Here is a 26,864-nt window from a genome sequence, read left to right as displayed (position 1 = left end):
AAGAACTCTTTATGACAAGGGTTCTGCTCTGTTGTCCTGTCTTTGCTTGCCACGATATTTTGGGGTTCCCATCTAGCTTCTTCTGGTTTGTTACAGACTGCTGCTGCTTTTTCAAAAATGAAAATGGAGATTAAAAAGAGTCGTCGTCATCCCCTGGGCAAGCCACCAACCCGCTCCCCATTGTCAGTGGTGAAACAGGAGACCTCGAGTGATGAGGGTGAGTGCACTAGCATTAAGAATGCTCGTATGACTCATCCGATATGAAAAATTGCTGAAGCCATTAACATAACTGGATAGCCTGAAACTTTTTGTGTTACACTTAACTGATAGAAAATGCAGCATGTTCCAATTTTGATAACCCAGATGGAAACAAAACTCATCCGTGGGAGGTGTCCCTTCTCACCTCCCACCCTTTTTTTTCTGTCAAGAAAAATATTTTGCTGGCTGCAGAATGAGGCAGCATTTTGGGCAAAGGGGGGAAAAATACTTTGCAGAAAATAACATCTTAAAGTAAAAGCTAATTCTTAGATATTGCATTAAAATGAGATCTGTTCACCTGGGAGGGTGGTGGAAGTTAGGTCTGCTGTTATGTGTATGGGGAAAGTTCATTCTAAATTTTTGGTTGGCCTTTTAATTGATGTGAATGTTGGGGTTCAGCTTCTCTTGGCAGATCCAGAAATGAGAATAATAAAGTCTCTCAGTGCTTAATTGTACATCGCTGATTTTGTTTCCCACATTCCAGTCCCTGTGAATGCCTTAACAGTCTGGACCAAGGGGAAAAAATAATACTCTTACCTCTTGCTTCGGTTGTGTGGTGTCATTTACCACTTCTGGGTCTTGCCCATATTATAAAGTACTCAGAAGGTAGAAAAGTCCACAGTAAGAAGCTTCTGTATGCTCAGGCAGGTACGTGAAGGTGTAGTTGGCAGTCCCTGCTTTCAGGGTACCTAGAACTTCATATTGAAAAGGGCATCTTTCCTGTTCACTTTCCTTCAGAGAATATATCCATTGATTTTAGAGAAACTTTGTGTAGGAAGGGGATATTTTTTACACACGTAGCTCCATTTCCTTACCAAGGCTGATGCATTTGATGTCTTGCATATATGTAATGTGGAGTGAAGCGTTGAAAGGCAGTTGAGACTAGTTATCTTGTTCTGGTGTGAGACCTTGCAACAAACTCTGTGCTGCAGGATCCTCATTAGACAGATTCTTTTCACTTTTTTGACTTTTCGGATGGTGTACGGGGACTTTGCTGGCTGACTCAGGAGCAACTTTCTGTGAAAGCTGGCATTTCTCGGGGACTGATTTACTGCACTGCTGGGCAAAATCTGATCAAACAGATTCTTCTCTTTCCCCACCAGGGAATAGAAGCAGCTCTGCACTCCTTACTTTTTCAGGGCTAATGTGTAAGGATGATCTGGAGGCTGCAATGAGGAAGAGTGAGCATGTAAATTAAAAGAATGCATACGCTACCCTGAGATTCAGTTGAGACAAATTGTTAGCCTTTTCTACTTGCTTGAAACGTAGCAGCCATCCTGAATGCTGTGTCTCACCTAGAATCCATCCTGGGATGAGTGAAGGTGATGATAACATATGACAGTCATTTCCTTTTTTCTCTGTCACTCTGGATTATGATGCTGGTTTCACTGATTTCACTGGTATCATAAATCCTTGCCTGTGTCCTGATGTGCTTTGACTAAAATTTGGAGAAACGTGGTTCAGTTTTCGGCTCATGTCTTAAAATGTCATTAAAGGTGTTTGATTTCTTCAAAAGGTGAGTGACGAGCTCCACTTGGAAAGTTAAGACATCTTGAAAGGATCAATCTGCATCCCTGAGATCATTGGTGTCTTTTTAAATTCTGCCTGTGCCTTACAGGAGATGCGGACACATAAGCACGTTTAACAAGGACGTGTTCTACAGCGTTAACTTCAGCTAATCTGCGTTGTTATGAGGGCCAGCTCTGGCCTGACGCGTGCTGAACTGGCAGTCAGCTCCTGGCATGAGCAGTGTCTTCCTCTAGGAAGGAATGCCTAACTCGCCCGCTGGCAAGGCTGTTCCTATTTGTCTCCCTATCGAGCAGAATCCTATGCAGTGTTGTGGAAGTGTGCCCTTGTGGCCCAGAAGGCCGGTGGTGTCCCGGGGTGCATTAAAAGCAGCGTGGCCGGCAGGGCGAGGGAGGTTATACTCCCCCTCTGCTCTGCCCTAGTGGGACCACATCTGGAGTGCTGCATCCAGTTCTGGACTCCTCAGTTCAGGAAAGACAGGGAGCTACTGGAGAGAGTCCAGCGGAGAGCTGCCAAGGTGATCAGGGGCTGGAGCATCTCCCTTGTGAGGAAAGGCTGAGAGACCTGGGTTTGTTCAGCCTGGAGAAGAGAAGGCTGAGGGGGGATTTCATAAATACCTATAAATATCTGCAGGGCAGGTATCAGGAGGATGGGGCCGGACTCTTTTCAGTGGTGCCCAATGACAGGCCAAGGGACAACGGGCACAAGCTGGAACATGGGAAGTTCCACCTCAATATGAGGAAGAAAAAAACCCCTTCCCTGTGCGGGTGCCAGAGCAGGGGCACAGGCTGCCCAGAGAGGCTGTGGAGTCCCTTCCCTGGAGACATTCACACCCCGCCTGGACGCGGCCCTGTGCCCCTGCTCTGGGTGTGCCTGCTCAAGCAGGGGTGGGACGGGATGATCTCCAGAGGTCCCTGCCAACCCCTGCCGTTCTGGGATTCTGTGATTCTGTTGTAGGAAAAATGATGGTATTAGCAATTATTGTTAGCCTATGGATACCAGTTTTAGTTCAAGATAAAAATATAGTAAGAAAGCAAAGACTTTTTAGGAAGTAGCCGTCATTTGAAGCATGACGGAGGTACACAGCGTTCGTCGTCTCAAAAAGGATTAATTAAACAGAATAAAATTTCCCACATCATCTGGCAAATATATATCAGATTAGTTGTGGGGAACATTTAAAATCTGATGTGAACTTAGCTATTAGTGTTTTACTACAAGTACCTTTTATCCTTTCTGGTAATGTAAGAGTCTGAAAGTCTTAAAAGTAAGCTAGAAATGGTGGGGAGGCTTAGACTTGTTGAGAGCAGAACATTAACTGTGCATTTCCAGTAATTAACAGTGAAGCGGTGAACAATTTGGTTTAATGTGCTGAGCTCTGGGGGTAATGTTCCTCTAAGATCTGTTTGAGTTCCTCTGGCCAAAGCTGTTCTTTTGGAAACTTTGCAGATTGACAGTGCAGTGAGTGATTTACACTTAGTCTTGTGTGGAAAATTTCTCTAACACTTACAGTGACTCAAAACGCCTCAGTAAGGAATGGTAAGCAACTTGGACCCCCAAACTGACACAAATGGGTTCTGCAGCAGTTTAATCATGAAATGCCAAGGGCCTTTTAAAGGTTTTGTAAAAACAAATAATTAGTGAACTAATTAGCACAAGCGGTACCTATCAGAGCTCTGGCAGAAGAGGAGGTGGTGGTGAATGCAAATCAAAGGCTTAGTGGTGTGTGCTTGATGGGAAGTAGCTGCGAAGCAGCTGCAGAAACGTGAAATGAAAACTTGAACCCAGGATATCTCAAGGCCAAGATTTGTGTTTGCAGAAACGGGTACGGGATGTACTTTGGGAAGGTTGGAACAGACTTGCTGCTCACCAGTGGGAGGTGGGAGCTGGCCTAACCAAACCAGTGCGAGCTGCAGGCGCGTCCTCCAGAGAGTGCAGCTCCCAGCTGGAGAAGGGAAAGGGGGAGATCCTTGCACTTGCATCGTGCATTTTGAACTTGGCTTCGTTAAAAGGATGTAGGTTTCCACAGCTAGAAAGTGGAGAGAGTTATGAAGGCAGTAAATCCAGATTCTCTTCTTTCTTCCTCGTGGCCAGTGCCATTAGGTCATTGGTGTCTCTATCTTGTCTATCCTACCCATAAAGTGGAGATTATATCCATTTAAGGAAGTATTTGAGGTACACACACATGAGGAACCGTGGATGAGTTGAATGTTCTTATTCATTGAATTTCTTGTGTTGTCGAAACATTAACTGTTTCACCCTACCTTGCTGCGTTTTGCCTCTACTTGACTGTCCATTGTTTTGGGATTTTTTTCTTTCTAGAAACATTTCCATTTTCTGGGGAGGAAGATATGAGCGACCCAGAGGCTCTGAAATCTTTACTTTCCCTCCAGTGGAAGAATAAAGCACATAATTTCCCAGCTGAAAGAAAATTCAATGCAGCTGCTGCCCTGAGTGAGCCATACTGTGCTGTCTGTACCCTCTTCTACCCATATAACCAGGTAATTCCTGATACAGCTCAGGTGGACGTGCCAGTGGTGCGTAGTGAGTGGTGGCTACTGTGTAAGTTATGATGCAGACCTTTATAATAAAGAAAGAAGACTCCTACAAATTTGCACACCAAGGAAGCGTGTTTGGATTTGGCAGAGGCAGTGGATGGGGCCTTTTTTGTTATCTTTCTTGGCTTCTCTGGCTTTCTCAGCTTTCATTTTTTAAATCACGCAGAAAGAGCTTTGCACTGCAAACACTACTTCACGCAGAGAAACAGTGCCACGTTGGGCACGTGATCGCTCTTGTTTAGGTATCAGCCCACACTTCTGAATATATGCAACCAAGCAGCAAAATAAAAATTTACTGAGTAAGCACATACATAATTTTTTGGGAAACTACCAATATGCTTTGGGGTATGTTTTGAGCAGAAAGGCAAAATTTATCAGATGAATTAGTTATTTGCCCAGTTGTGTATTGATTTGTTCTTGCGTGCTTGTAGAGCCAAATCTGGCTCTGTGTGTCCACCAGGAATACGTGCCTTAGATGCAGAACCCACCTCCCCTTTCAATAAAATCACTTGATTTATGATACAGACTGAAAATATCTGTTCTGATTGCTGGATGTTGTTGTATAACGGTTGTAAGGAAGACTGGGTACAGCTGGGCTCTTTTAATCCATTGTTTTTAACTCTGGTCTGCTACCAGAAACCTTGAAATGTCCTTCTGGAGAAATTCCTGCAGAAAGAGTAGAGAAGGATGCCAAAAGGATGGGAGAGGGGGAGGGAAGGTCTTGCTTTTATTAATATTTCACCCTTTCCCCCCCCCCCCCCCCCTTGGTGTGTTCAGCTGCAGTTTAGGAATTTAGATTTTTTTTTTTAACAGAAGGAAAACAGGGAAAGCTTCTCCTGATTCTAATGCTTCTTTGAGCTTTCAGCATAAATTACAGATCCCAGTACAGGCCTAAGGAAGAGAGAGATGAGCAGAAGGCAGGGGTGGGGGTGTGCATGAGAAGACAGGATTTAAAGCTCATTATTTGTGCTGCGTGGCGTCAGGTGTTGGATGATTTTTGGTTTTCAAGGGGAGTGCTCTAACTTGAACCTTAAAAATTGTGACCAGGGGAGAGGCGGTTCCATATGGTGATGGTATTTTTTTCTTTAAGTCCTTACAGATGGATAAAGAAGCTGTCCCGGTCTCCGCAGGGGAGACCACCTCCTTCATCCACCTTTCTAAGTGTGGACAAAAGACGAAGCCTCTGATCCCGGAGATGTGCTTTACCTCAAGTGGAGAAAACACAGAGCCTCTTCCTTCAAATTCGTATATCGGAGAGGATGGAACCAGTCCCTTGATATCCTGTGCCAAATGCTGCCTGCAGGTTCATGCTAGTGAGTGTTTCCTTCTCACCAAAGTGTTTTTGGGCATTGAGAAACTCACAAGCTTCTTCATACGTTGCCTATATTTTAATTCCTTCTGGGCATGCTTGCTATACCTGTCGCTCCCGCTTCGTCCCTTTCTGGTACTAGTATGTGTGTATGTTTGAGTCCATCTTGGCAGTCACTGATCTCAAAAATACACACAAATATTCTTTTTACTGTTTGCTGCTTTGGCTGATTCTTCTGTCTCACAGAAAAGATTCTTTTGTTGTCTTTCATTTTTTGTAATAAAGCAGAGATCACAAAGCTGATCGCGCTCTTTTCGCTTGTTCCAATATTGGTCTGCTGGGTAAGGTTGTATTGTTCTTGCGTGCATCAGAGATTACGGCGGAGTTTCTGGGATATATTTTATTAGTGTCTGTGTTACTGTTTGGAGGAACGGCACTTGATTACAAAAAGGAACATATGTCTGTTCATTTCCCTGATAGCTACATCTAAAAGATCTGATTAATCCTGGTAGAGTGTACCTTCACTGTAGATTGTATGACATCTAGTTAACATTTGCTGTTTGATCTTGGCAGATGGGACAACTTATTTGACTTGCATCAGCTGGGATTACTTTTGTTGTTCCAATTTTAAAGTCCGCAGGTCACCGTGCCGCTCAGTGTGACTGTCTCTGCTGGAGAACTAGAATGCAACTTTTATTTCTGTACTGCATCCGCGATTATGGTCACTGCTGGCTAGTAAGAGCACATGATGCAGGGTGTGAGGGTGAAGGCTGCTTTCTTACTTCAACAGTTGTGGTCTCTGTAGCGACCAGAACAGAGAGGCTGCATCTTGTACATCCGCATGTCTTGAATAGACTAGTCTATCAAAATGGTTGTAGTGGCCAAGTTCTACTTAGGGACTGAGGGACGTGGGCAAAGTGACGTTAATCTGCCGTCTCAGACAGGCCATAGAGACATTCAGCTTTCTACTCTGGCTGTGCTCTACCTTTGAGGAAGTCAAACGTAGTCTGATGTGGTCTCCAGCATCTTGTTGTTTCCTTGTCGCTGTTTGTACTTCTAGACTGTGATATCCCTTTGACTTTCATTATAGGATTGCAGTGTTGAGGTGTGTGTATTTTGGTTAATCTGGCAGCATGCTGTAAAAACAGGTGGCAGTCTCCTTGTTATTGAGAAGTGCCCTCACCCAGCTGTGCCAGGTTAGGGCGACAGCAAGGACATACAGAGAAGAAAGCTTTTGTGAAGGTGTCTGGCCTTTTAAGGTGTTGACAAAATCCATGAAAAGAGCATACTTTTTTTTGTTCCATTAGGATCATCGTTAGGGGACAATCTGGTGTTCAGTAAGCATGACTGTTTCTCCCCTCAGATCCCATATCCAGCTACCTGAAGCAAGAAATCAGTGCTGAAAATTCAGCCTGTTTACACCGTTTCAAGCTCAGCAGTGTTTTGGTGAAGGGCATCGCCTTCTCCTCCAGCGCAGTTTCCAGATCAGTTTTTCAGACTCGACACCCCTGCTTATTTTCTAGGACTGGGTTGAATCTGCTTTCTTGATTTGCCATATGATGAAAAGAGACTTCAGATGTGGAAGACAGCTGTAGTGAATCTATATTATTGACTTTTTTTGACATAATGTTTAGCTGGTTAAGTGGATGATTTTTATAAATCAGGTGGTTGTGGCAATCTCAGTGCTTTCTGAGTAACTTCTTTTAAGTTTAATTCAGTAATTGGAGAGTCTCCAGCTGAAATATTATGTCAGTTCTGTTAGGGTAGGTAAAGGCCATGGGATGAACTTTGTTTAGCTAGGATGCTGGCCAGCAATTTGTGGTATGTTTAATTTTCTGCTACGGGCTTTCTTTGCAAGCTTGTGGGAATCACGCAGATCCAATTTTTCACAAGTATTTTTATGTCTTGACCCCATTGTCTTCAGTGGCAAACCTTAGTGCCTTTTACAGAATTTTAAGAGCTTTTTTTGGTGTTATTTCCCTGTCTTTATAATGAGTGTAATATGCTTTCCTGTTTTGGTGCTGCAGAGAAATATGTAGGAGGATTTGGTGCTTGCATATTAGACATTGATGCTCTGTAAAGTCAGATATTTCTAACACTTAACATAACCAGAAATTAGTATTAGCTTAAATACTGTTAAAAACGCAAAATGCATGTATTTAGTTTCCTTGCAATATTATTGGTTTTGTCCTTCCTCATAACACCACTTAGCAAAGATGACTGCTTCAATCATGCTAAAATTCAGTGGTCTTAACTGTTTTGATGTGCGAGTGCATTCCAGCAGTAGTAGCATCCCTTTTGAGCCCTGTTCTTGCCTGAAGGATCAAAGTACTGCTATTGTAGGCCTTACGAAAGAGGGGAGAAAAAATGTTGAGGGCTCCCTGTGTGTGGTTTTTTTTTGTTTGTTCATTTTTAGACCTGCTGGTCCCAAATTCTACCTGCCCTTCCAAGGATGACTTCCCTTACAGCTTTTGTCTGAGCCTAGACTAGTGAGTGTAGTTATTCAAATGCTACACCTGATTTCAAAGGTGCTTCTGAACTGAAAAGTCAACAAGTCAATACTACAGATACGTCAGCAAAACTCTGAAGGATATAACTGTGTTTCTTTCAGGCTGTTATGGAATACGTCCAGATTTGGTGAATGAAAGTTGGTCTTGCTCACGGTGCTCAGTCAATGCATGGGCAGCGGTAAGCATCCACTCTTCGGGAGACAAAGGAACACTTACTGTGGGAATTAATTAGATGCTTCAGCAGAGGTGGATGGTGGGAGGGTACAGTTTGCCTTTGCATCCCTGATGTGGTGTAGTCATTTTTTGGGAAAGAAAGGCAGTCTAGCAGAGCTTTTAGGCCCAGCTCTGAATGGGTTTTGTTTCTACAGGAATGTTGCTTGTGTAATCTCAGGGGAGGAGCTCTTCAGATGACCACTGATGGGCAGTAAGTAATGCTTACTTTTGTCCTTCCATACTGCATCTGATGTTCTAGTGTTGTGAGTTTGGTCTTGATGCTCAGTGTGACAACTAGTTTTGGCATTATGGAGGTAACTGCTACTCACGGGCTTGGCAGGATGAGCTTGAATAAGTGCGCTGTCTCACACTCTATGCCAGGCTTCTCGGTAGCAGAGGTAACATGGCTCTGAACGCTGTTAAATCTGGTTTATTCTCAGATTCTCTGAGAAGTATTTTCAGAGAATGTTTAGTATCATGCAAGATCACATGCGCAAGAAGGTTGATCCCTGTTTTTCCAGAGACATTTACCTTGTACGACGGTGATTAACAATCGGTTGGTAACGTTGCCAAGGCTGCCAACCACCATAAATATGCTTTGAAACTGAGGGAGTCAGAGAAATGTTAACTGCCCTCTTGAGTATTTAATTAAAATAATGGTAGACTTTGATTTGTCTCTTCGCTTTTTTTTTTCCAGGTGGATCCATATAATCTGTGCTATTGCTGTCCCCGAGGCCCGTTTTCTCAATGTAATAGAGCGTCATCCTGTGGATATCAGTGCTATTCCAGAGCAGAGATGGAAACTGGTAGGTGTCTTTTACCTGTAGAGAACGTTTGTGAACAAAAGCCAAAAAAAAAAGAAAAAGAAAAAGGCTTTAACTAGACAGAAAAACATTTTGTGGGATCATAAAGTAGCTGAGATTGGAGGTGATGTTCTTGCTCTTATTTCCAGCAAATGCCTCAGGAAGCTGTGTCATTTGGGTATCTTCTGAGGTACTATCTCAGTGCTTTGACACACAAACAAGCTGTGATTACCAGACCTGCCTTTGCTCTCTAGGAGTGTGCTCTTACCCTGGGCAGAGCCTAGGACACCTACCCACCTGACAGTCAGGTCTAACTACCTGAAAGCTTCATTTACTGAAAGTACTGCATAGCGGGAGTGTGAAGGGACGTGGTGACTAGAAAGAAGCTGACACATCGCTGACTTGTTCATCTGTTATTTCATTTGTCTTTCTTTACAACATTTCTCTCTTTCTATCAAGAAATCTCTTGTAGAAATTAATAAACGTATCTATTTGGCCATGACTGCAAGGCGAGACTGCAAAGATTTTTAATAAAAGTCCAGCTACAACTTATTATTTAGTTGCGTAGCCTCATCTGAGGGATTAGTAATGGATGATTCATTAGCTCAGAGCAATTAATCTTAATGTTAGTTAATGCTCCATCACTATAGTGTGTTATTGCAAAATAAATTGTGCTTTTGCTGCTTTTTTTCGTTCCAAAGTCAGCTGGGTGACAGTTGGGAGTGTGGCACGGGGGAAGGTGATGTAGCAGTGATGCATTGGTTAGCAGTGATGTATTCGTTAACTGCGCAGCTCTTTAGTGCAGACAGCCAAGCCAGGGCCTGGATGAGAGATAGGAAGAATCTCTGTCTGCTTCCAGAGTTATTTCTCTGTTGTGCAAATGTGTTTTGTACACAAATGTGAATGTAAAAAGCATTCATTATTCAGGTGGAGTGATGGAGCGGCGTGTTGAGAGTGATAAATCTTGCAGCAGTGGTTCTTTATGGATCATCTGACATTTCCAGCATGTGTCCTCTTCATTACCAGCACTTGTAATGATGAACTAAAAATGCTTTTACACAAGGCTCACTTTTATTGCTTAATGGAGCCTCACAAGGAAACATGACTTAATTCTTTAACTCTTCTGTGGCTACCTTACAATCCTATAGAGCCAGGGCAGTATTAACGTATGTACAACTCTCTTGCTTCGTTGTGCTCCGAAGCATTGGCTGTGCCGTCGGAAGCCTCTGCGTGGGCCTACTGTGCATCTTTGTTTCGTTCCTGAATTGAAGCTTCATAGTTTTGTTGACTGCTTCAGTGTTGTCTTCTATTCGCACCTCGTGTTTTCTATGTGTCTCAGGAAAGGTAGAGAATTTTTATATGAAATACCTTGACTTACACAGTCTAATGATGTCATTTACAGGCACCTATTCCTTATATTGAACTTAGCAAGAGCCTGGCTTGTGGCTCAACTCTTGTCAAAGGTTGTCTTTAAGTGCTTCACTTGGAAAGTGTTGGCTTGGATGGTGCTGCACAGTGCTTTGTCATAATCAGAGTGGCTTTTCTAGAGGTGTAATGCTGTTTTATTTCTGCCAGGATCTGTCATGGCTCTGCCAGCAGGGCATGTTGGCTAGTCCAGGTAGCTTTGGACACAGGTTCAGGTCTTGGTCTTGAGTTTCTGTCAGCATGCCAGCACGATCCCTCTGTAAGATGCCCGGTGCTCCCATACAGCTAGCCCAACCGTTGGATGTAAGAAGTAGACTTTCAGCCTAATTACTCTGCGTTCAAGGATGTCATCAGGTAAGTATTGTTGTATTTAGACTGATTATAAAGATCTTTCTGCTCTGTCGGTCTGTAGTTGTGACCGCCTTTACAGTATGTGTGCACGCGCCATCAATGTCTGCTGAAAAAAGTTGCTGTTGTCACCATGTATATTGTGGCTTTATGAGGGTCATTTGCCACAGGGGAAAAAGGCAAATAAACTATCCTGAGCTAAAAATTGAAATAGGTTTTAGAGTTATAAACTAGGTAAAGATGAAAAAAGAATTAATCTGGATGGCAGAATGTAAAGTCAGCGGTGCTTATAGCAGCAGCATTGGTGTAGCGTGCGCAGGAGTACAAAGGAAACTTAAATTGGGTAAGATTGTGTGGAGAAACACACTCATGAGCCATCATGGGGAGCTTTAGGATTCTTCTTGGCAATTTACAGGCAATTCTTGGAGCACGAGTCAGCGGAGGAGTTGGGGGGTGTCCGTTTTTTGGAGGTGTGCAGCAGCATTTAGGAAGATACACTGAGGGTGACTAAAAGGTGGTGGTGATGGATCTGATGGCTTTGGCAGTGGCAGAGTTGCTGCAGTGCTAGATAGAATTGGAGAGATGGCCTTGTTGCTGAAAAAGATGGAAAAGGAGAGAAGGAATGATGTGAAGGCTGAGGACAGTTGAAGTGAATGGATGAAGGTAATGAAGGAAAGAGGGGAGAGGGGTTATCTGGGATTATTTTCTTTTTTTCTTTGTATGTTTGCATTGTTTTACCGTGAGAGGGCTGAGGTAACAAGCAGTTGCAGTGATCTGTTTAAAGAGTATCTCCTGTTCTTCGAGTGTGAACCAGGCCTCCCCTTTCAAGCATAGGCTTTTCAGTCCCATTGTGGGTATCGCATCATTTTAAAGAATGCAGTTTGCACGCTTCCTGATCAATGGCGTATCACAGGCCTGTGCATGTAAATTATTTATGACGTGGAAATTTGGAATAATTAGCTGTCATTCCTCGGAGTAAATGAATTTCAGTGTTCATCATGCAGGAGACAGCCCATTTCTTACTCTCAGCTATGACCTGACTCTCTGGTGTATTTACTCTGACGATTTTTCTCCTGTGCTTTAGACCTCCTCTCTCCTGGCTACCTCCCCTCCCACAGAAGATGGCTTTAAATCTACACGTGCTGCTTTATCACAGCACTTGGCACTGGTGCTTTGGTCCGTCCCATCTCCCACACTTTTACTCCTTCACTCCTTTCACTCCTTCCACCGTCTTCTGCGTTTCAGTCTCACTGTAGCTCATGTTTTTCTTTATCCTTTGATGATATTTGCTCTCAATATTCCATTGGTGTAGCTCTTTTACCTGTCACAAGGAGTTTGGTTTGCCACTGGGGTGTCATTAGGTGCATGCTAATCCTTCTGGCTTGGGAGAATCCTGTTTGCATCAATAAAGGCAGATTCCTGATACTGGAGGGTTAATGCTCCCTTGCAAGGTGGTATTGAGCACACTGTATATCAGCAGTTGTCCCTGCTGGCATGAGAATTAGGTATTGACAGTTTAATAATGAGATCTCATTGCTATTGACTTGCTTTCAGTGCCGTGTTCCCACTGTGCACTTTGCTGTGGTGCTTATCTGGCTTTTGAACATGGTTTCCAGAGAGATAAAGGCATAGCTTATTAAATACTAAAAAACACATTCTGGTAACACTAAGGCCCTGGCTTTGAATTTCCTGGCTTTTGTTAGTTTAAGTAAAAAGGCCAAATTAATCTTTGGTGTAAACATACTGAGTTCAGTTAATTCACAGGAAGTGAATTTGATTTATTTCATATGCACGCAGGGCAGACCCCCGTGAGGGACGGGTGATGTTGCACAGATATGGGGAAGAACTCGTCTCCCTTTCTTTTGCATGTTTTGCTTTCAAGGAAAAGAGAAATAGTCTTTGGAGAAGGAGTGGTCTTTTGTTTGCCTTGGCAATGTGTTGCAGCTAGCGCAAGCGGGACCCTGGTCCGTGGCTGTGATAAGACACATAAAACACAACATTGGAATTTGGCAATTCTTGTTTTGCGTTTACTGGGTGGTTTGTAGGATGATACTGCTCTTCATGTTTTTGAGGGTGTGCTTTTAAGTTAGCTCAGACCTAGAAGCAGAGTGAGTTTGTACTTCTGGGGGTTGTGTTGGTTTATTGTGTGATATCAGGCAGCTTACGTTACATGTCTAATCCCATGGGATGTAGTAATTCATACGGATCTTAAAATTGAGGTCGTGTTCTGTAATGTTGCATACTTTGAGCACTGCTTTAACGGGAGTGAGGTAAACGGGAGTGAGGTAAACGGGAGTGAGGTAAACGAGAGGCCATGAAGAGTGAAAGAGGGGAAGAAGGGCTCTGTTTAATATCAGATGCTGCAGAGAGAAGAAGAATCTGTCATTCATAGTATCACAGTATGTTTATAGGACACTTATGTTTACATGATGGATTGGGAGGGAGGCGGGTCAAACCTGGGGGGCAGTGGCAGGAACAAACCAGTGTAACGTGCTTTGGAGACGGTAATCTGAAATGGGCACTAAAAATTACTGCTTTTCTGTCCCTCCTTATATGTGGAAATTATTTCTTTGTAATAAATAAATTACATAGCTGTATAGTCAGATTCATGGGCATATAATATCTCCCAGGATTTTATTTATATGAGCCACTCATTCTAACAAGTAAAATGCATGTTCATCTCATGGGTGTGATATTCATTTTTCCCTGACTTGCCTTGTCCAAGCCTCAGCTAAAGTAAAGAAGCTGCCATCGATCAGTGACAGACTTAAACCACTAAAAGCTAAGGATGGTGTTTCCAGATAGTTCCCTGGAAACATTACACGGGTGTCCATCTTAAACTCCTTTAGATTGGGATTCCTAAAACCTGGCCCTCTATTTCTGAGGGGCTGGAAACAAGAATATGGTGCTGTCAGGGAATGAGGAAATGTATCTCATGTCCCACTGACACCTAACGCTTGCTGCCGAGGCTGCAGTGCCATAAAGCTTCTGAAATTTAGCTTTGAAAAAAATTGAGATGTCTCTTTAAAGTAGTCACACTTAAGTTGATTACCTGCCCCCCCTAAGTGCTGTCTGATTAGATTGGCCTAGTAACTGGATCTGCTTTGCAGAAAACGAGTTTTAAAAATACTGAAATATTTCATACCTTCCCCCCCTCCCCACCCCCCGTAATTCTGGTGTTTCGTATGATGTTTTTAGTTCTTCTGTTTGCAGAACAGTGACTGAATTATCTACAGTAGCTAATCTGACACTGATACCAATAAAATATTTACAGTTGATATGTTTGTGTGTGTAAAATAGACATGCAATATTTTTGTCCCATTATATAAAATTATATTATCTTAGATCTAATAGGTATAATGTTCCGTTAAATATAGTAGCACAAATTATTGCACAGTTATTCTGTGTTCTGTTCTTTCAAAAATCGAAAACATCATTTTTCCAGCAGTGTATCTGTGAAGATCCAACTGCTGTTGGAATTAACATAGGTACATTTCATATATCTAAGGAGGATGAGCGTTGAGCTGTAGCAGTTCTCTAACACCACCGACGTGTGTTTGCCTGTTTTGCCCTCCCTTTCTCTCGGCCCTCCAGTGAGCATAGTCTCAAATTGGATTTAAGCCTGCTTCACTGTCCAGCATGGTTCTGGAGGGCTGAGCTACTGGTAGACGTTGTCGTGTTCAAGGCAATGATAAGTCAGTATCTGCTGTAGTGTCTTGGCTTACTAGTGGTTGTAGGCAAGTGTATGTGGGCGGTTCTGGAAGCATTGGACTTTTGACCTCTCAGCAGCGAACATCGCCGTTTTTGGCCGTGGCTTCTGGACTCCTGACACTAATGATACGGACTTTTCCACCGTGTCAGGTATCGGGGTGCCAGACGTTGTGTTAAAGCTGCTGTTGATCTGCCTGCATCATCTGGCCATGTTCCTTTTCAGAAATGCGTGTACTGTCGGAAACGGATGAAGAAAGTGTCCGGTGCCTGCATCCAGTGCTCCTACGAGCACTGCTCCACGTCCTTCCATGTGACCTGTGCGCACGCAGCCGGAGTGCCCATGGAGCCAGATGACTGGCCTTATGTCGTGTCCATCACTTGCTTCAAACACAAAGCAGCTAACCAGAATGTAAGTGGTTTGGGTTTGGTTTGGGGTTTTGGTTTGCTTTTTGGTGTTTGGGGTTGGTTGTTTTTTTGTAGAACGGTTTTTCTGCGCCTGGACTTTTGACGCAGCTTTTATGATTGCAAATTATTCCTTTTTCTCTATAATGCAGATTCAGTTTCGAAGGGAGGTGACCCTTGGACAGACTGTGATCACAAAGAACCGGAACGGACTCTACTACAGATGTAAAGTAATCGGCATGACGACACAGACTTTCTATGAAGTGAACTTTGATGATGGTTCATACAGTGACAACGTTTACCCAGAAAGCATTATTGTAAGCAGCTCTCTGTGGAGACTATTACCACTATAGATGAGTACAAAGTGTAGTGTGTGCATTCCTCTTCTGCGTGCTTTGGGGTGGAGCCATGAAGTAAAAGAAAAGTTGCTGCTTGCATAGCAAATCTCATACTGCTCTTCATTACTGTTGTTCTTGTTTATGACATTATCTCATTTCACTTTTTTGTTCCTTTACAAAGATGTGATTTTGCTGTACGCAGATGACTTAGCAGAAAGCAATGTTTGTTTTAAGTTGCATCCTATTTGGTTTGTGGTTGAATGATCTTGTATTTTTCAACTGACAAGTGTGGTTCATGGGGGAAGCAGATTGTAAGCACTTCTGGTCCAAAACAGGGAATTTACTTAATAGAAGGAATGTCTAGAAGAGGCTGCCCTGTCAACTCATGCATTCTCTTCCTGATTGTGCCATTGAATCACTATGTGAAACATAGAAGCTCACCCACTTGTTTTTGTTGATAGAGGAGATCCGATGTTTTGGGATTCGTTACGAGAGGCTTCCTAGAACTCAGTACTGTCACCAGAAGGAGGGGCGAGCATTTATTTCTGGTCTCTTAGTGTTTTTGTTTGAGATGACTGCACTTAATCAAGTGCAGAAGCTTTCTTCTACTTCATTATAGTGCTATGTAGCAACTTTGCTGAGCAGCGATTTTAACAGACCTAGTTCTTGAGCTTTGTTGGTGTTGGCTGTCTGACCTCTTTCACTCTGTCTTCAGAGCAGAGACTGCATCCAAATGGGACCCCCTCCAGAGGGTGAGTTGGTTCAACTGCAGTGGACAGATGGAATCATTTATAAGGCCAAGTTTATTGCAGCCCAGATCAGTCAGATTTACCAGGTGAGTATGGAAGAATAGCCACATACTTCACGTCAACGTCTCTGATTGTTTCTTGAATTGTATAGCTGACTGGCGTTGAGCGCTTGCTCTGGTCATGAAGGGAGGATTTGCCTTCTGAAATTAATACTGCTGGGAGTCTAAAGAGAAATATGGTGTTAAAATAGGATCACGGTATCAGTTTTGTGTGGCAGAATGTGGATGTATGGATTGACATATGTCTAGACTGTATCTGCTTTTAAAATATAAAATAAAGTTGCCCTTTTCCTTATAGCTCAGGTCTGACTTGGGTCAAAAGTGACCTACATGAGCTACTCTCTGATGGCTGTCCTGTGGCTGGAGCTGAGCTCGTCCTCTGTAGTTCCCCATGAGCCAATATCTACATAATTACAGCTTTCCTTGATGCTTTGAGAGGAAGTAAGGGAAACGATGGGTCAGGAGAGTACTTCAAGGCAGGGAATGGGAAGGTACTTTGTGGAGCAACAGCAGCGTGTGGGAATAAAGTCCTGCCGCTGTTGTGTGAGGAATTAGAAACCTTCAATCTCTAGTCTCATACACTCTCTCCATCTCTGTTTTTAAGGTGAGAAAACCAGCAGCCAGTTGGTTTTTTGGTCTTTGAGTCTGTTCCACATATGGGATTTTTGGTTTTTTTGGAAGGTTGTAATATTAAAGGAAGATTTAACCTGGTACACAGTCCTAGTATTTCAGCACAGAAGGTTTTATAAACTGCAGTACATTCATTTGATTAAATCCTTTTTAAATGGTACCAAGAAGTTTAAAATTAGAGTGATTTGGAAAGTATACTTTGTGTGCATCCTTTTCAAAAATATATGCCGAAATTTGCAAATAATAATCATTTTTACGAGATTAATGCCTCTGGACAAAAGGCAGAGGAAGTCACGTCTTGTATCTGTTTGAAATGGGGTTCTGATTTCTATCCTTTCTGCCTATGTGCGGAGAGCACGATAATCCACCCTGTCAGTTAGCCATCTTTTTGGTGTGTATAATGGATGTTAACTGCTTCAGAGAAGATGGGGTCTGAGGTGACCCTGGTTATGAATAAGTACAATATATAGTTCCATAAAGATCTATTGTTATATGCATGCTTTCCAGTTTAATCACGGTATAGGAAATTGCCATTGATTTCTCGAAGGTACAATAACTTGAAATATGCACGAGGAGCCTGTGTTTTTTCAAATCATGCAGTTACCTATAGGTAAAGCTCTTCTCCATGGGGAAAATAGCCTGAGCAGCTTTCCACGGTCGTTCTCCATGTAGATACTTTTTCAGTACTTACGGCGCATCTCTTTATCTGTTTTGGAATAGGATTATATTTAAAAACAAAAATTATTTTGTTATGAAATAAGCGTGCTTATAGGAAGACAGTGTGGATTAGCTTTTGCATTTTAAACTTGGCTTATTTTGCAGTAGCTTCCCAGTTCAGATCTCTAAGCCTGTATTTTGTGTGCTAAGATGAAATGTGTATATTTAAAAAAAAAAATTTGAGCCCAAATGACTGCCTTGTAACTTGCTCTAGTGTATGTTCGTAACGGGTCTAACCCATATTGGTGATTTGGAACTTACACCATCACAGGGTGGTTGGACCTTGTTTATTTAGGACTGCACAGCTGTGAACCCTGCCTTCCTACTGCAAGTTGGGCTCGTGTAGCGAGACATGGCAGGCAGCAATCTGCTCGTGCCTCGGCTGTTAAACTTCGTAATTCGTGTTCCCTTCTGACTCTTACGGTAGCGACGCTCTGTAAAACAGAGAGTAAATGGGACCAGTAGCATCTTAAACCACCTCAGCAGGGTTCTGCCGAGCTCACCTTCCAAAGCCTGTTCTCCCACCTGCCTAGTTATTACAGCTGGTGTGCGCTGCTCAGTTAAGGGACCTCGGCAGGCATCGCTGAGCTTGCATAACTGATGAGCTACAAGACCTGGGCAGCACAGGAGGAGTCCAGAGCTTTCCTCTGAATTTGTCCAGTCTGAACCTGACATCCCATATTAAGCTGTGGTGTATATTCTTCTGCATTATCCAGAAAAGCATAATAAGTCTTGAGCAAAGGAAATGAGAATCTCTTTAAGACTTCTAATAGTTTTAACATTTTTACGTGCACGTTGCCATGAATAAACATTCCTGTAACATCTGATGCATAATTCATGATATAATCAGTGCTTAGCAAAAAAGGTTTGACGTGAGGAGATACCACCATTTTTTGTACCTGGCTGACTATTTCTGCTTGTTAAAATACAAATGTATTTCAGTAGCTGGAGTTGTTTCCTTGACACGTGAAAATGCTTTGTTTAAGATGAAAGAAACTCTTATTACCATATTGCCTGAATACAGGGCTGCCTTTTATTGTGGTGAAAAGCTGTTTTTTTCAGGATTTGAATCAAAAATCAGTGGAAATCTCTAGAGCTCTGACTGGGAGGAGGGAGCGGAGGTGCTGGTCCAGCCGTAGTACAGACATTTTAGGATCTACCGGAGCACTGAGTGAAACCACTTGGGCCAGATAAGATGGGTGCCTGAGCAGCACTGAAACCAGCACTGTTTGGGTTCAGCATCCGTAACGCAACGTCAGGATGCTCATTCCGCAGCAATTGTGGAGACGTGCAGTGCCAAGAACAGGGGATCACCCGTGGGAGCTGGCCCCTGGCGCTTCCTTGGCCTTCCCATGAAGGGACCACATGTGGCACAGTCTGGGAAGGGACTGTTGAGGTACTGTAAATGTAGAGGCCAAGTTCTTATCTCATCTTCTGCCTGTTCTACAGGTCGAGTTTGAAGACGGTTCCCAACTAATGGTAAAGCGTGGTGATATTTATACCTTGGAGGAAGAGCTCCCCAAGAGAGTGAAGTCTCGCCTGGTGGGTATCAAAGCAACAGACACAGTAGAATGGCTGTGACTTGCAATACTCCTTCACATCTTCTTAGCGATTTGTTTAGACATCAGGTGAATGCAGCCTCCAGTTTCTGTGGCTGTAAAACCACTTGTCATTCACAAAATAAATAGAGTAGAAGAAATCCTTGATATAAATGCTTGAGAAGCATTTAAATGGTTTTCCCTTTCACATGCTCAGGTCTGATTTTTGTTTTCTCTGGTTAAAAGATTATGTTCATATCATGTTCATATGAATTTAGCTACACGGACTGCCGTTCTGTCTGAATGCCGCCTTTCGTCAGAAGTGAGGTGAACTGATCTACAGCTAAGCAGTTGCTGGAGAACCGACCAGTGACATGGGGCCAACCCCCTGTTTCTCACCAAATAGGAGATGCAGAACTTAGCTCTTAATCTAAAAGATCAGGCTGTCTTTAACTGCATATAACGGGATTATTGACCCTAGAAAATATGAGGGATTTATTTCATGGCTTTTTTGGTTCCAGATTTGCTGGGTATTTCCAAACCTGGTTCTTTAACCTTTAAAGCCACCTCATTTAAACAAGTTATGAGACTGGTTTCTGCGCAAATGGAGAATATACAGGTTTTTTCATTCTAAATGTCTGTTATGTTGGCCGCTGCAGGACAGGGACGGATCCAGAGAGTTACCTGCGATAAGGTTGTGGGCTTCTGTCTCTTTTACAAGTCAGAAACCTTCCCGTAAGAATATATGAATTGCTGTGCCAAGTTAAACGAATGATTCACCGGCCCTGTGAATCCATGGCCGCCAGCAGTGTGTGAGGTGCCCATCGTCAGGGGTGGTGCCAAGCACTGCTGTGGAAGGACTGATGGCGGTTTGGAGGAAACTTATGTTTGCCTGTGCCTGAAATCTTTGAGGGTTTTACCCAAAAGATACTTGTCAAATGCTTTCTCTGTATGTAATGTAATGTAACTCTGGATGGCTTCTCCATCTTGTTTGAGGTTGTTTATCTCATTAAGACCTCATGGCATAAATTTTAGAGGTTAATAATTTACCTTGTTATCCTTGAAAGGCCAGAAGGTGGCAAAGAAGCACCTTAGAATTAGTTTCTAAGACGTGCACAATATTCCAGTTTACTTAAGCTTGTCTAATAATAAAGACAACATATTGGAGCCCTGAAATATGGGATTTGGAAAGAAACGTACTCTCTGCAGTGGAGACATCCAGGCTTCATAACAGTTCCAGAGAAAGAAATGCAAGTTGGAAAGTGAATAGAAAGTTTCGAGTCTGGCTGAAAGCTAAAGCTTCTCTCATGAACTTTCTGCTGCCAGAAGTGTTAAGACTGTGGAAGTGATGCTCACAGTGCTTTAACGTAGAGCAGTGGAACAAAGTGATAGATGATGATAATTTCTACCAAGAAATGCATCTCATTTGAGAGTGTAAAAGCAGGACGAACAGAGCAATTGTTTGTACAGTGATCCCCACATACTTTCTCTGGGTCTTTTTTTTTTTTTAAGACATTAGGGAAGCTCCCATTTCCTCTGTGCTTCTGCTAGGAATGAATAACCTGAAGAGGCAGAGGAGGATAGGAGTACACAGAGAATTGGCAAGGCAGGAGCTGAAGTGAAAGATATTCTGAAACAGAAGGAAGGCGACTCGAGGGTTTCTCGTTCCAGTTTGGTTTCAGAAGCCCAGCGTTTTTAATTTCAGCTGGGTGCTTTGCATGTTTCGGAGTTCATATTTTCTACAGAAATACTCCGAACCAAATTGTTCGCTTGCTGTCCCTGTGGTCTTGTTACGCAGGCGTGCTCCGTGGTTTGCACCCATATCTCTCCCTGTTTTCCTGCTGTGCCTCTAACGATTGTACTTTCGTGTCTCCTGCAGTCCCTCAGCACTGGGGCCCCTCAGGAAGATGTGTTTTTGGGAGATGAAGTGAGAGCAGCCAAGCGCCCCCGGCTGGGGAATTCAAGAAATCCCGAAGAATACGGACAAAACGCAGATTACTTGGCCTTTATGGAGAGCCTGTTGCAGACACAGTACCAACCTGGAACTCAGAGCAACATGTTTTAACCAGGAATAATTAAAAATATTAAATTAACCTTTTTCAAGCCTGCAGAAAAATAAACTGTGGAATAAAAGACCATCCTCGTGCAATAGCCTGCTGTGAATTCCTTTCATCTACTCTTGGTTTGGATGGCAAGAAAATCCCGTCTGGCTGCACGCTACCTCTCCTTTGCCAGACGTTGCTGACCAGCAGTTGGGAGCTTGAAAAACCTTCAGACAGCATTTCACATGGAGACTTTGGAAGTTTGTACTAACGGAGCTTTGTGACTGGGTCCTTTTTATGAGGCTTGGAAAGGGTTAAAATTTGTCAAAATGACTTTTTAAAATATGTCAAACTTTTGTCTTTAAAGGTGCTATTACATTGACTACTGAAGCAGCCTTTGGAATTGTGTTTTCTGTGTATAGACGTCACCTTTGTGAAGTTTTCTATAAAGGAGCATTATTAAAAAAAAAAAAAGCAAACAAAAATAGGAAAACAAAAGTTTCCACAAAACATTTTTCTAGATTATGGCTTTAAAACACAAAATAAACAAAAATCCTCCCCCCTTGTCCCCAAATGAAATGTGACTAACATTACGGCGGGGAGAGAGAGAAGCAGGAGCAGATATCCTGGAAAGTTCTGGGTTCCTTTTTTGTAAAGAAACACTATCTTCTTTGTAAGCTGGGGAAGATGGGGAAAGAAATGTTTCATAGCCAGGATGTTTCTTACCGTTAGTTCTCTTAAAGACATGTGATAGTTATGTGCATTTCTGCCGTGTCACCAAGAAGGGGCTTCGGGAAGAAATGGCCAGGTTTTGGTCATTCTTGTCATCTTCCTTCCCCATCTTTGCCATTACAGTTGCTTTCTAGTTAAAAATCAGCATGGCTTTCAGTTACAATACACCACTTGGTTTTGGCAAGTGTTCTGTTGCTGCTTCTTGTGTTAGTTCCTTTATGAGCCATCCCCCTTCCCCACTGCAGGCTGGAGCGACGAGGGATTGCTCTAGCTCTCCAGTAGGCATGCCTCCCATAGGAACTTTATTCTTTTCTTTGTCTTCTCTTTTTGTTTTTTTTTTTTTGTTTTTTTCAAGTTGTGTTCCTTACAGTTGTGAGAATCATTCCATGACAGAAGCCTGGGAGGTGTTTGTATGTTTTTCTTTTGTCCTATTAAAGAAGAAATTCCCCAAACATCTCTGATTGTTGTGACATCCTTTACTTAAGTGAAGACTGAGCCTTTGAGCTACTCCTGGGGAGGAGGAATGCAAGCCCTTCATTTGATTGGACTCAGTTCGCTGAGAATTGAACAAGCATTAAAGGCAAAAACAAATCCTAAATATTGAGTGGGCAGCTCCCACTTGAGCACTTGAAAATAACCTCCATTTGAAGAGCTGTTACGGAGCAGCGTTTTGTAAAAGCCTGATCCCAAACCCTGCCGAAGTCACTGGAAAGTCTTCCACTCTCCTTGGAGGACCTCTGTCAATTCAGAGGGACAGAAAAAGACAGCCCTAGTACGGAGCTGGGATGGGGACGTGGCTTCCATGGTGTCTGGGTGAAGGGGGGCAAGGGTACATCGTACCACTCACCTCAATGCCTTGGCCTGGCAGAAGCCGCTGTGAGATAGAGCTATCCAGAATGCTGCACAGCAAACTTTTCCACTTAATTCCCTGAAATTACTGGACAGAGACAATATTCTTTCCTTTTTTTTTATTTAAGCCCCTTTGCAAGGTGGCCGTTGCTCTGTGGAGAGGTTTTCAAGCAACGCTATAGCTGGATCTTTAAGGGAATAAGTGGGAAGGATTTGTGGGCTAGCAGATGGTAGATTAGCATCTTAAGAGACTCGATGGGTATTAAACTGCCCTAGTGAAAGAGTGGAGATAGAATAAAGCAATTTTTTAAAAAATTTTTATTTTTGTTCTCCCTTGAGAGAATTGGAGTTCCTTTTATTTCTTACTGCCTCTGCTACGGGTTATTTTCTTTGTGTGTGCGTGTCTGTGCACGTGTGCACGCGTGCGTGTATGTAAGACGTTTGAAACAGGTTTTTTTAATTTCTGAGTTTTTGATGTTTTCAATAGAATAAAAAACAAACTGAGACTAATAAAAGTTTTAAAAATTGGCAAGGTTCTTAAAAGCCTCGGTTGTTACTCCTACATAGCTGTCTCCTGTCGGTTAAGACATGATTTAGTAGAAAACTTGCTTGTATAAAAGAATAAGAATGTTGCCAGGCCACAAGAGAAATATTTAAAGCAACTGCAAGAGAATTTGAACAGCAGAGGATTTTTTTTTGGAGGTGGGAGGGGAAGGGTGGGATGGGATGAGTGGTGGTGGGCAATGGGGAATTTCCTCTGCATGTTAAAGTCCTGACTGAAATAGCACCATTGCTGTATTCATATGTAGTACCTTTTTAAAATACTATTTATATTGTAAAAACAAAGTGTGTTTCCTCACCCCATATTCAGATGATGAGTTATGTTTAAATGTGAACCTAGAACTGTAGAATGCCCTTCCGTGTTGGAGGGGCTCTCCCTTTTTGTTCATTTTTAAATCCCGCCTCTTGGTTTAGAATGACTTGTGCAGATTATCTATAATGACCATACTGATGGCCTCTGTGCATCAGACTATTGAAAAGGAAATAAGAAATGCGCATTCCTACCCTCCCCTTCCTCCAGTGAAATATATTTGTAAGTGTCTGATTATGTGCTATAAAAATAATGATTTTTTTTTCCCCTCCCCCTAGATTAAGGATGTGATGTATTTTTTGCATATTTTTTCCTCTGCCTCTAGGTTCATGATGAATTAAAGGCTGTTGAGCACTTCAGAATTACACTTTCTGGGGGGTTGAAGTCTCGTCATTTCTAAGTTTAAAGTCTTTTGTACTGCAGGAGGAGGTGGCTCCCAGGTCCGATGGGTAAAGCTGGCTGATAAAACTGAGCCAAGAGGAGCTGCGACTGAAGAAGAATATGCTCTTTCCTTCCTCTCTGTTAGCCATGCAGAAGAGGTCTGTCACTGCGCCCCTTCCTAGAACTCAGAACCAAGCTTGCAAAGTGTTTTTGTCCAAGGTCCCGGATTTGCTCCAGCTGGCTTGTTCAGGAGAAGCGTGGTTGCTAACTAGCCAGAGGTGGTTCTAAACTCCTTTATCTTTTAAATAACCAGTTTGCTGCTTCCTTCTTGGAGTCTGCTTCATAGCCTTCCAGTAGCCTTTCTTTCTAGCCCTTGGAGGTCGTGCTGACATTGAACCTCTTAAAATAGCATCTTCCCAAACCTTCATTTAAATATCTTCATTTCCCATCCTGAGCCCTGAAACTTCTCTACAAATTCCTCTCCAGTTGTTGCAGTATGAGGCTAATGCTGCAGATTATGTGAAAGAAGAGAAATCTCCAACTTCCAGTCCTTTGCAGCTTAATAGTGTTTCTTGAGATAATCTGAGGAATAATACTAGGGGGAAGAAGCTGCTGATACAAAGGCCATTGGAATTTACACCCACACAAAGCTTACCTTTGAATTTAAGGTCTGCTATATTGCTGTAATAAGAACTAATACAATTTTAAAGATGTCTTAAGAAGCAGTACATGCTTCAAGTAACTGCCTGGATCAGTGATCAAAAGGCAAGGATCAAACCTTCCCGTCACGCTATCAGAGCCTCCCAGGGTGCAACAGACATTTCCACACAAACTCCCCATAGTCACTGTGGGTTTCTGCTACTCGCCGAGATTGGTACGCTAAAATATAGATGATATAGGGTTATAGGAAATAATGCTGTGCCCGGGGAGTCCTCAGGGAGATGACGTGAATGCTACAACTGCTGTAGTGAAGAGCTTTGCTTCCTCTGCTTTCTTCTAAGTAGCATTTGGGGCTGGATGAAAGAGTGGAGATGAGCACAACTCATTAGCTGCCTCTTCTCACCTCTACATCTCTCTTATCCCCAGAGAAAGTATATCTGTGCGTATCTTAAACCTATGCAGCTGAGCTGCATCTTGTGCTAAAGCACATTTTGGTTTCCTCCTGTTGCTGTTCCGCGGTCTCCGTTTGCGCCAGCTCCATCCGCTGGCGCTCCCGCTGGCTTGATCTCCTCCGGCCCTGCGCAGCACGTTTGTGCACCGGTGCCTGCTGTACAGCTCCCCCCGCCTCTGGTCCTGCCCTGCAGGGCGCTTCGCTTGGGACTTGGTCATTAACGGCCCCGAGTCGCCACGGCGGGGATGAGACACCCAGACGTGATGTGTCTTGCACAAAGGACTGCGGGTTCTTACTGCTTTGCAGAGGCCCAGCTCGCTTGGGCTGGCGAGCAGCAGGGTGCCTTCGCACGAGCAGATGTTTTGAAACCTGTAGCATAGAAGCTGATAAAACTCCCTGAGTCAGTGTCACCAACTGTCACATGTGCAATAAAGTAATTTTGTGATAATTGCTGGCAGCAACGAGAAGATGGGGATCAACAGGCTGCTTCTTGCTGCTCCGAGGCCAGCAGAGATTTTTGCCATATGCCTGGAGAGCGGAGCAGCGGATAGAGATTCATTAACTCCATGTCTGGTTGGAGAAAGATCTTTAGCTTGGCAAGAAGAAATAGAGGAGATAATTCCTCTATTTTTCCCCTTTGTGAAGGACAGGGTTATTCAGAAAACTAAAAATAGCAGTGTTGATTGGGATGACGCTACTTAGCACGGGGGCTGAAGGGACGCAAAGCTTTGTGCTTTGCTGTGTCCTGGTTCTTTCACACTGGCAACTTCTTGTGCTAACAACGAGTCCGATGGAAACAATTCTTCTTGCAGAGGCGTTACTGCAAATCTCCAGCGTGCAGGTCTGCGTAAGCATGTTTGCGCATGGCATTTTGTGGCTTTCCCACGCACAGCCTCTCCGGGCTCCCAGCTTTGCTGCTTGTACGTGGGAGGACATCACGGGCTTTCAGGCACTCCCTTGGCGCTGTACTTGCTCCGTTCCTTTTTCGCTTTACTTCTGCGACTGTTCATTTTAGGGAAAGAGCAGATGATGGAAAACCTCGTCACGTGCTGTAGACGTCTATGCTTTGGCCGGTTTTGCAGAACTTTTATTTCTTGAGGTTATTCTGTGGGGTTTTTTCTCTGTTCCTCTTCCCTCGCTGTTCATATTAGTTCTTCCTCAGTAGTTCTCCTTCAGCTTGAACAAATTGCACCAGTTTAGTAAAACTGCTCATTACACAGGTGCAATTCCCTTCTGGAAGAATGCCCTTGTTTTGGTTGGAGTGGTTTACTCGGGGAATTTTAGCTTAACATAATCAGGAGCCGTTTTAAACTAAACTTTGCTTTGAATCTGAGCATGCTATTTTAGTTTAATAGACATTTGAGTTGAACCAGTGGGGTTTCTCATGAGGGCATGTCTTCTGCGGTGGTGAGTGAGCATCGTTCACCTGAGGGCTCCAAGGAGAACAGCGCTAGATCACGTTGCTTATGGCAATTCTGACTCTGGCTTGAATTTCTTCACAGTACAAGGTGAAGCCTTTCCTGCAGTAGGCAAGTCCTTGCTAGTTTTCTTGTTTGGGCTTCTTCTCCCTGCTCTACATCTAGCCAAAAGTGGTATAATAAACTTTTTATACCCATTTTGAAATAATTTAATGATTGCAAAGTCCTGACCTGCAAATAGCCCAACTTGGAAAGCACGTGGGTTTGCAGAAGAGCTTTCTCAGGCATGTGATTGTACTTTGATGGATTAAATCACGGAGCAACACTGTCTGCATGGAACATGCCGAGCGCCAGAGCTGTCCCTCTCG

At 43.2% G+C, this 26,864-nt stretch overlaps 1 protein-coding gene across 3 annotated transcripts in view; it reads left to right on the top strand.

Moving 5' to 3' along the window:
• KDM4B (lysine demethylase 4B) overlaps positions 1-23,217 on the top strand; it is a 107,956-nt gene extending 84,739 nt beyond the window's left edge. For all 3 annotated transcript variants that reach the window (XM_075077588.1, XM_075077587.1, XM_075077589.1), the window contains 11 exons: positions 97-217; positions 4,105-4,283; positions 5,431-5,653; positions 8,261-8,337; positions 8,528-8,583; positions 9,070-9,178; positions 14,883-15,068; positions 15,214-15,378; positions 16,115-16,234; positions 19,004-19,096; positions 20,972-23,217. In XM_075077588.1, coding sequence (XP_074933689.1) covers positions 97-217; positions 4,105-4,283; positions 5,431-5,653; positions 8,261-8,337; positions 8,528-8,583; positions 9,070-9,178; positions 14,883-15,068; positions 15,214-15,378; positions 16,115-16,234; positions 19,004-19,096; positions 20,972-21,157 — 1,515 coding nt within the window. In that variant the 3' untranslated portion in view covers positions 21,158-23,217. The remainder of the gene's footprint in view (positions 1-96; positions 218-4,104; positions 4,284-5,430; positions 5,654-8,260; positions 8,338-8,527; positions 8,584-9,069; positions 9,179-14,882; positions 15,069-15,213; positions 15,379-16,114; positions 16,235-19,003; positions 19,097-20,971) is intronic.
• Positions 23,218-26,864: the final 3,647 nt, after the last annotated feature.

Source organism: Phalacrocorax aristotelis, chromosome W, assembly GCF_949628215.1.
Source record: "Phalacrocorax aristotelis chromosome W, bGulAri2.1, whole genome shotgun sequence".
Classification (NCBI taxonomy): Eukaryota; Metazoa; Chordata; class Aves; order Suliformes; family Phalacrocoracidae; genus Phalacrocorax; species Phalacrocorax aristotelis.
Note: the sequence above shows the minus strand (reverse complement) of the source record. Positions and strands in the feature narration are given on the sequence as shown.